The 10624-nt window shown below is 37.2% G+C and overlaps 1 protein-coding gene across 1 annotated transcript; it reads right to left on the reverse strand.

Annotated features, from left to right (window-relative positions):
- Window positions 1–1687: 1687 nt before the first annotated feature.
- Window positions 1688–5575, reverse strand: LOC113497413 (uncharacterized protein K02A2.6-like). Its single transcript, XM_026876958.1, has one exon. It carries the CDS (start codon window positions 5573–5575, stop codon window positions 1688–1690), a length of 3888 nt encoding a protein of 1295 aa, XP_026732759.1.
- Window positions 5576–10624: the final 5049 nt, after the last annotated feature.

Consider the following 10624-nt stretch of genomic DNA (forward strand, 5'->3'; position numbering starts at 1 on the left):
TTTATAGAGGTTACAGAAATCCATTGTCTGTGCAAATATCAGCTATCACGATTCATGAGGTGCAGCCAGGTAACTGACGGACAGACAGCAGTGCCTCAGTTTATATTCTATCCTTTGGTTACGAAACCCCATAAAATTACATTTTCAACTTAGGCTAGAGCGCATACTATCATTGATAGTTAAAGATTAAACTAAGATAAAAAAAAATACAATCAGAGTAGCGTAAATAATTTAGTAATATTTAAAGATAAAAACACTGGTCTGTATATCATATGAAACCTCATCACAAAGTCGTTCACCGGTATCTCATATCATCATAGGCATAAGTAAAGCTCGAAAGTATTTACCATACAAGCTTAATCGGTATACAAAATACTTCAACGAACAATAACTACCGAAAACCAGGCACGAGACTGCTTATTCACTCAGCGAGCCCCAACTCTGTAGCAACGTGCCAACATCGACTAAACATTCAACACGACGGCTACCACTCTATTAAATACCTCATTCTCACGAAGAAATGGCGTGATAACAGTTTACATTGCTTTTACATACCGACGTAGGTTCCAAAATGCAAACTCCTGTCTCAAGTTGCACTTAAAACACGTACAGAAGTCGTTTCAGTCCCGGTTCATGACTTTTACGTACAATCAAAATGTAATTCGAAAGACTTTTTCACTTTAAATATTTTTTTGGACACGGCTTGGCGTTACTTATCCTCTTATTGTCCTGAGTTTCTTCGTTTCCTTCCTCAAAATTTCAAAACACGGCTTCGCACGTCATTCTTCTGAAATTTTAAGACGATCTACATGTTTGCGCAGTTACCGAGGTACCTTACATTTCCACAAAACGAAAACAATAAGGTACTCGTTACTCGTATAAAAATTGTTGTTATTTCTTGGTAAGAAAACATTTTTGTATAGTTATGACGCAATATACGATAAGTGTATGCTATTAACCCAAAAACTTGACATTTCGGAGTAGTCTATTATCTTCCCCTTTCTAACTAGGTATCAAAGAAATGCTGACTGCACAGATAGCTGAGTGGGTTCTCAACGCCAAAATACATTGCGCGCAACGAGTCGCAGGTTCGATCCCCGCGTAGGACAAGCCTTTGTGTGATCCAAGAATGCTAAACCTGTGTTTTTGTGCATTTGACTGAATGATTGTGGATAAAATTCCTTAGTGCGGGAGTTGTTTAAAAACAAATGTTCAAGACATATTCAAGTTGTAAAACAATGAAATTATACCTTGATGTATTTATTTTAAACCACCATTTAATTGTCAAAACAGAGAAGAGAGAATTAACCTATCAAACTTGGACCCTTGTTGAACCCATATTAGCCATGTTTATAAAATCCACATAATGATATGGCATTTCAACTTGACAAAAAAAATACAACATAAACGCACTTAATACGTGTGCTGTCTCCCACGTACACAATTAGTTTAGGTAGGATAACAAATAAAACAGATACTTATTATGTTCAATGCGCCTGCGACACGTCCACTCGCCGCGACCGCTCCGGGGGTAGTAGTGCGCGAGGACGGTTCGTACCCGCAATGTTTATTAATTTATAATCGTGTACATCACATCTCTCCTTTTCAATAAATCTTGAAATTGATCGATTATATAAGTCTAGTTGCAAATCATGCTTATCCTAACTTTAATAGCGCTTATATTGTTTCATTCTTCTTCATCTGTTTCCATTCCTGAACTATGTTTAGATTCATAATTTTCATCTTCCTCCTGATTATGTATCTTCCATTGACCTTGTACCCTTTTCAGATGTATTATATTTCTTCGCAGTTCTTGCCCAGTTTCATCATTTCTGATATTTATATCGCCTCCACTGGCACTAATCACGGTATGTGGTGTAGGGCTGAAATTTGGGGTCAATTTATTTTCTTTAATTAAATTTTTTACGTAAACCTTTTCTCCTATACTTATGTCGTTGTTTCGTGCTTTTCTTTTCCTATCCTCTCTTATCTTCCCCTTTTCTTTCATCATTTTGTCTCTGTCATAAACCTCGAAATTTACTTGCCTATTTTCGACATCTACAACAGAAGGGATTTTATCTCTAAACTGACGGTTGAAAAACAGTTCCGATGGTGTCTTCCCGGTCGTACTATGTGGTGTACTGTTGTACATCATAAGGTAGCTTAAGAGATCATCCTTCCAATCAGATCTCTGGCATTGGCTTATTTTAAGACGCTTAATTATGTCGCGATTTTGTCTTTCGACTTCGCCATTCTGTTGTGGAAAATACGGTATAGAATGATAAAGTTTAATGCCAAATTCTAAGCAGAAGGATTTAAACTCCTCGCTGGTGAACTGACGTCCATTATCAGATGTCATACTAACGGGTACACCTAACCTTGAAAAGATTTCTTTTAATACGGCAATTGTTTCTTGTGACGTTATTGACTTCATGACTTTGATCTCTTTGTATCGACTAAAGTAGTCAATTATAACAAACAAGTGGTGCCCACTCGGAAGTGGACCTAGAAAGTCGACGGCTATATCGACCCATGGTTGGGATGGCAATTCTCGTCTTTTCATCGGCTCAGGAGGACTTGGCCCTGACACTAAAGTGCAACTCTGGCAGCTTTTTACCATACTTTCGGCGTCTTTATCAAGCTTTGGCCACCACACCTTAGTTCGAAGCCTGCCTTTCATAGCGACAATGCCAGGGTGACCCTCATGAGCCGATGTCAACACTTGTTTACGGAGGTTCCTAGGTATTACGATTTTATTTCCACGTAACAATATGTCTTCGTGAACCCAGAGTTCATTTTCAAAGAGTTTATAATTATTCACTTTTGGATCCCAGCGTTTATCTGACAGACCAACTTTAACTAATTGGATTTCGACATCTTTTATGGACTCACTGATGATATCTTCAGTGGATACGGCTAAGGGTCTCGCGAATTGAACTATTTGGTTAACATGATGACCATCATCGTAAGGCTGTGAATTCTGATTGGGACATAACCTAGAAAGTGAGTCAGCTATGGTGTTTTTCCCCGAACAGTATACTACTTTATAATTGTAGGATTGCAACCTTAATACCCAACGTTCTATTCTTGCACAGGGTTTAGATCGTGGCCCGAATATCACCTCGAGAGGCTTGTGGTCGGTGACTAATTCAAACTCTTTTAAGCCATAGAGATACATGCTAAAATGTTCTATGGCCCAAACCAATGCTAAAGCCTCCTTTTCGGTCTGACAATATCGCTTTTCGACCTCACTAAGACTCTTGTGACCATATGCGATAACTCGTGGACCATGCAGGTCATATTGGATGAGGACTGCTCCTAACCCTACAGGGCTGGCATCTGCAATCACTTGCGTTTTGTCATGAGGGTCGTAAAATCCTAGGGTGCGTAGGTTACTTAAACTTCTTTTTAATTCAGCAAACGCGTTTGCTTGTCTATTTTTCCAGAATTCGGAAATATCAGCGTGTTTGGAAAGCTTGTGCCTCAAAACTTCGCGAATCGGTTCAGTAACAGTGGCTAAGTTCGGAATCCATTTTCCGATGTAATTAACAAGTCCCAGGAAGCTTTGAACTTCCTCCACTGACTTTGGTTCTCTAAAAGACGCTATAGTTTTTACATATTTGTTTAGAGGTTGAATACCTTCTGAAGATAGTTCATGGCCAAGGAATTCAATTTTAGACTTATTGAGCATACATTTGTTTTTATTCAGTAATACACCATTTTGTTTTAATGTATGCATAACTTTTTGTAATCTAGCGTTATGTTGTTCCGCGCTACTTCCAAACACGATGATATCGTCGATAAAGTTTATGACACCTTCGCAAGAGAGAAGCATCCTTTCTAAAATTTTTTGGAAATGTTCTGGTGCACACGATATCCCAAACATTAACCGCTTATAACGAAACAACCCTTTACTAGTAATAAATGTTGTTATGTCCCGACATCCTTCTTTTATTTCCACCTGGTGGAATGCGTCTTTTATATCCAGCTTAGAAAATACACGAGCTTTGTGCAATTTCGGAAGGAGTTGTGTCATTGTGGGTAAAGGATGATTCTCCCGTAGAATTGCCTTATTAGCACATCTCATGTCAACGCAAAGCCTAACATCGCCATCAGCTTTTAAAATTGGTACGAGTGGAGATACCCAACTAGAAGCTTTATCGACAGGCTCAATGATATCTTGTTTTACAAATTTAGCGATTTTGTCATTAATTTTATTTTCAAGTGGGATGGGTACCCTTCTGTATGGCTGACAAATTGGAGTTACTGATTTGTCTATCGCAATATCAAGCTGAACGTCTTTAAATTTTGGGAATGTGTCAGTCTCTGTGTCTAAGGAATTTATACTCACCCCTAATTTTAATATTTTAAGTCTCATGGCAGTTTCTTTACCCAACAAATTTCGAGTACCATTTTTTATGACGTAAAATTTGGCAGATTGTTTTTCGGGTCCTATTGCGATTGTAGACTCAAATGAACCAAGCACCTCTAACGGGTCTTTTGACCCGTATGCCATAAAAACTTGATCAGAACCTTTCTTCTGGTTTACTGCACCAACCGCGTTTGATTTCAAATATTCCCAGGTTTTATCGTCAATTATATTTGTCTTACTACCCGAGTCTATAAGCATTTTTACCTTGACACCTCCGACTTGGCACATTATTTCCGCATCGTCGTCTATATGAAACACGTAGTTGATATTTGGTGGAATTGGTTTTGTTTGTTCCTTAGTGGGTGAGGTAGTTGTAGTGTTTTCATTCAATGCTCTAGATGAAGGATCATTTAATTTAGATTTTTTAGCATTATGCGATCTACGAGCGTCCGGTATTGCCTTTCGTTTTATTTGTCTGGTGCGACATTGGCTCCTGAAGTGGCCCGTATACCCACACTTCGCGCAGATTTTATCTTTTGCCATACATTTATCACTATTGCCGTCATGATATTGACTTCCACATCTAGTACACCGTATATTGATATTTTTAGGTCTTGTTCCAATTTTGTTAATATCGAGGCTGGAATTTCCTTGAAATCCTTGGAACTGTCTCTCGACAGTCTCAATAGTATTTGCTTCCAAAATAATTTGATCTATGGTAACCGCATCTCCTAATTTTAGGATTTTTTTCCTTAGGTCAGAGGAGCTGCATTTTTCTACTATTTGGTCTATGAGATCATCATCTTTGCGCGCGAAATTGCATTTATTGCTTTGGTTACGTAATCTGACTAAGAACTTTTCGAATTTTTCGCCGGATTCCTGTTTTAATAGTCTAAAGATGTGCCTCTCATACAGGAAGCTTTGTTTGGGCGAAAAGTACGCGTCAAGTTTTTCGACAGCAATTTTGAAAACGTCGTTAGATTCCGTCTCTTCTACATGTGCGCCGGGAAGATTGTAATAAATTTCCTGAAACGCGAGGCCGGCAGTATGCAGTAGAACGGCTCGTTTTTTTAAAGGCTTGTCAATACCAGCAGCTAGAAGGTAAATGTCTAGGGCGCGTTTCCATTTCTCCCAACGATGGCCTAGTGAATTTGAATCGCCTTCACAGTCAAAGTTATCCATAGCCGGTAGTTGAGACGACATTATGGGACGATCTGTAAGTACATAAACGCGGAGGTAGTTTTTTTTTTTTTTTGTTTTTTTTTTTTTTTTATTATTATTATTATTATTTATCTTTACTGGTCTAACTATTAAACATTTTCTTTATTCATTTAGATGTGTATTAACTACTAATTATTATTTATCTAACTGTAGGTAGTTATTATTTAAATTTGCATCAATAAGTAACCTAATAGAGCTTTATTTAATATTTTAAATTGTAAATCTCATGAGCTTAGCTTAGAGCTGACCTTTTATTACTTTGGAAGCAGTCTCAATTTCAATTTGGAACGACCTTTTAATAGCATAAACTGACATTTAGACATAAAAATCGAATGACAGTTTACGTGACCTTGACGAGTTTTTACTCGTTCGTTATACGGTGCACTTACTCGGTCGGATTGTTATCCCGACTAGGCTAATACATACAGGCACATTTTGTTGGATGTATAATCGGTATATCCCAATAGCTCGTACCATCTGACAGTAAAGTAGTTGTGTCCTTAATTACTGCCTCGTTTATCTACTTCGTAGGTTGTGTACTATTTACTTGTGGGCTTGAATCCGCTTAAGATAAATTTATGAGGGTAAATTAAAATAGGATGTCACTATAAGTAAAACTTATTTATCAACTAATTGGCAAATCTCACAACGGAAAGTGAATAAGTTTCTTATTAGGATCAAAATCAGCAAGCTAATTAATGGATGTACCAACTATACCCCAGAGGAGCTAATTATATTGGTATGTATAGCATAACTTTCACGACTATGTTCACAGGTTCAAACCTTTTGCTATCAATACGGATTTATTTACCACGCAAATGCTATATTAATACAGTTAATAACATGATTTAGAGCATTCTAGTTATCATAATAATTACGTAATTGATAAATTTACTAATGGTATTAGTAAATTTAGGTCAGTCGAAGCTTATTATTTTAAAATATTAACCTTTCTTTTCCTTTAATATGATTATGAAACGATTTTAAGCTGATATTTATTTAGGATTTGTTAAGACACTGCAACCCTTTCGTATAGTATTAGAAAAATCGTAACCATACTGATAACACAAGGTTCACATTTTGTAGTCGTGTAAAATGAAATTATTTACTCACGTTCTTTTTCCTCGTCGCCAGTTTGTGCTGTCTCCCACGTACACAATTAGTTTAGGTAGGATAACAAATAAAACAGATACTTATTATGTTCAATGCGCCTGCGACACGTCCACTCGCCGCGACCGCTCCGGGGGTAGTAGTGCGCGAGGACGGTTCGTACCCGCAATGTTTATTAATTTATAATCGTGTACATCACAATACGAATGTATTTTAAAGAGAATTTCCGAAATAAAAAACGAAATGAAAAACTTTATCAAGAACTCCAAATCTTTTTTCCATCGATGAATAAACAACGATAAAGACAAAAACAACAGAACAAACATAGAATGTAGGAAATAACACAAGTTATAAAGCTTATGACTTGCAAAAAAAAAAAAGTAGGTACACATTGCGTAAAGTTTTATTTTATTGAAACGGCGCTCTCACTCGACACCGTGACGGGTAAGTTTCGGCGTTCAGCAATTTCTTTGTTAAGTCAAAAGATCGGCTTTCTTTAGCAGAAAATAATATGAAACATGACATGAATTGAAAAAGTTCACCGAGGAGAAACTCGTGACAACACAGTCGAGTTCTATTGTTGAAAACGACGGTTACTTTTAAAAAGGATGACGGACGGTACCCTTTTCACGAACTACCCGCACAAGTTTGTAATTATAAGATGTGTTCATTTATTGACTAGTACACTGCTGTCCTGAAAAAAATTCGGGTTAAAAGTAATGGTCTTCTATTTTTAATACTACTTACTTGGCCTGGTTACGTACATGTATATTCTGGATATTGTAATTTTCAGAGAAACCTTTTAATTAAAAGTAATTTTCTAAACGTGGTGGTTGATTTTCGTTTACAGAATCAGGTTTTGAGGAAAATAAAGCTTGTATGCTCTAAACAAAGCTGATCAGTATACTTTTTTAAATAATAAGCAAATCTCTTTACGTTTTAATATTCACCTCTTATATCCGTATTTCGAATAATATCCTTTGAGCCAGCAAGTTCAGCTACATTAATGCGTTTCAGTAGAAAAAATACAAACTGTCCACGTCCAGGTTCCCGGTACTCGTTAGCGGCGCCGGCTTTGTCGAACTTGAAATGGAAAAGCATCGACATCAACATTGAAATACCTAAATATTTATAGGATAGGAATTTTAAATGTATTCGGGTTCGTAACGGGGGCCGTGTATCGCAAGCAGAGATCGCCGGCAACAAATTGCGGTTGGGCGAGATAAAAAAGGTCCGTCCGTCATTTTGCTAAACGACCGGCCAGAGTACGCCGTGGTCGGGTTGCGGGAAAAAAAATGACGCCACCGACCCTTGCTGGGAGTTCCACTTGTGTCTTGAAAAAATGATACTACTGTCAATTCTATTTACGAAACTTTCAACCGCGAGTAAGTTCTATATGCTCCAGAAACAAAGGAATCAGGAGCTATCAAGGCTTGTAGACAAGTTCCATTTCTCCGAGCGCAGACGCTTCTTGAATCGCTCCAATGTATTGACCTGATAAGAAAAAGTCACGTCACTTATCTACAGGTGATGTCATTCCATTCCAAGTTTTCTATTCGTGACTATGATATTGTTTAAATATACCTTTAAATCATCCGGATTTTATTTTGGACAATTAATTGATACTACTCAACCATTTACCGTCATAAGATATACGTCTCGTGTCAATTTTTATTGAGAGTTTGAATATGTACTTCCAAAATTTTGCTATATGGAAATAGTATATACATACGACACAAACTAAAAGTTATTTCATAATAACGTCGAAGTTCCTAGAAGTTTACAATATAATAATGTCCCGACCTCTTTAAAGAAACATATTGGATGTTTAGAACTCCTTCGACGTCTGTATTCTATTTTCATAGCAGTCAATCGCATATGGCTCCGACACGGAATAGCTTTCTAGTGCAGTTCACTTTATAATATAAAATACGTTTCATTTGTTCTTAATATTTATTTTGACAGACCTTTAAAATTATCAGGAAACATAAGAATCCGTATACACATGTAAAAAAAAACACAAAATGAAAACAGAACCATAAAAACGACAAGATTCCATCAATCGGCAGCCAGTATTCTGACTGTGAGATAAAAAGGAAAACCGCCATTCTTAGAAATGGGATTCGAGATGGGTTGTGTCTATAGCCCGCGGTACACTGTGTACGTATATATAACATCTACACGATCTGCTATTGTCTACACTATATGAACTGCTTGCGGCTTCTTTGTGTGAAAGTTACATGTTTGGCGTTACACACTCGACTGCCTAATTTGCGCACCACCAATATACATTATATTACAACTAGCTGCAATTTATGCCTATCAGTGCCACATTACAAGCAATAAGAAACTTATTTAAGCAAAAAAGGTACGAGGTACTTAAATACAATATGCTTCTACGCCAAAATACTTTTAACTAAAATTAAAATGAAGCGAAATAGCGAGCAGAGTTAACATGTAAATGTGGTGCAACTGTGAGAGAATTGAACACATTTTGTTTCCCAACGTGTAAGGGTATTTACCCGAACATAATGATACGGTTAAACAGCAAACAATCGCAGGCCACGTAGAACAGAGGTGGACAGATAAATGAAACAAATTTAATCACTAAAATATGTACAAAGAGATGCCTTGATATCGATCATTAGCAGCAACTAATTAGTGGTACAAAACAATTCCCGACATTGCTCTCAGTAGCGAGGGTTTATTGAGTGGTATAATTCTCACTTTATATATATGTAGGCAGGAGATGTAAGAGTCAATCGGAAGATTATTGGGCGAGGATCACTCCAGTAATTCCCTACTCAGGATACGTCATTAGTGAATCATTAGAATTGGTGAATGTATTTGCCGATCCTTCGACGGGCGGCGAATGTAGCGGGGTTCTCTGACCCGTGACACCTGGCCAATTTGAAATGTGTCGTGGACTTTTTAACAAGGTTTGGATACGACTCAGATTTGGGACTACGTCCATGTTGAATCGAGTTCAGTTTTTTACAGGGAAATGTAATTAACTTTACGTAGGACAAAAATTCCCGGGAGCTATAATTATTGTTTTTGTTGAACACATTAGTAGCTAGACCGTTAATGTGACACAATTGTTATCTGCGATGCTTTTGTCTATTTTTGGTACCTTTATAAGGCTTTCCAGACTGTAATTTTAGAAGCCTTTTACAAAAACTTTATAACAGTCCTGCCAATTGAAGACAACTCTACGTCAAGACTTAGTACATTAATTAAAAGTGTCTTTCATTTAACCTAGTTTTATAAAAGACTGATGATATTTAGAAGTCTATTATATGAAAATTTCTAATTCTAAATTCCTGTGACTGAATAATTGCAAAATTATTACACGTATTTCTATATTGCTTTGTGCTTAAAATGAGAACTAAGTAAGTATAAGTATCTATTGGCTAATGAGTAAAGGGTTGTTCTATTGCTACAAGGCAAATGGTATGATAACTTTGACTGTATGGATAGCCGAGTGGTTGGAACCCCACTTAAACCCCAGTGCACGACGTGTCGCGGGTTCAATGCTCGCTTAGGACAAGTATTCGTCTGATCCACGAATGCTTGTCCTCAATACGGGAGTCTTTTTGCAGGTGCATTGAGTGTTTGTGAAATCTCGGAGTCGTTTTAAAAGAAGCTGCGTAAAATAACTACATATTACATGTCAGATATTTTTTTTACCCTACACGAAGAATTTAAATACAAACATTAAATGGAACATCTTCATTCCTTAAGTAAAACAAGTGCATCGTATTAGACATGCAGCACGTGATGCGGACAGACGGCGGACTCGCTGGACATTGGACAATAACCCTAAATCAACATGAACTTATTGCTAGAGTACGCAACGGGAACGCGACGACATCGTCCCGACAACGGAAAGGCAATTTACAGCAACAATAAAAGTATCGC

The sequence above is a fragment of the Trichoplusia ni genome, chromosome 9, assembly GCF_003590095.1.
Source record: "Trichoplusia ni isolate ovarian cell line Hi5 chromosome 9, tn1, whole genome shotgun sequence".
Classification (NCBI taxonomy): domain Eukaryota; kingdom Metazoa; phylum Arthropoda; class Insecta; order Lepidoptera; family Noctuidae; genus Trichoplusia; species Trichoplusia ni.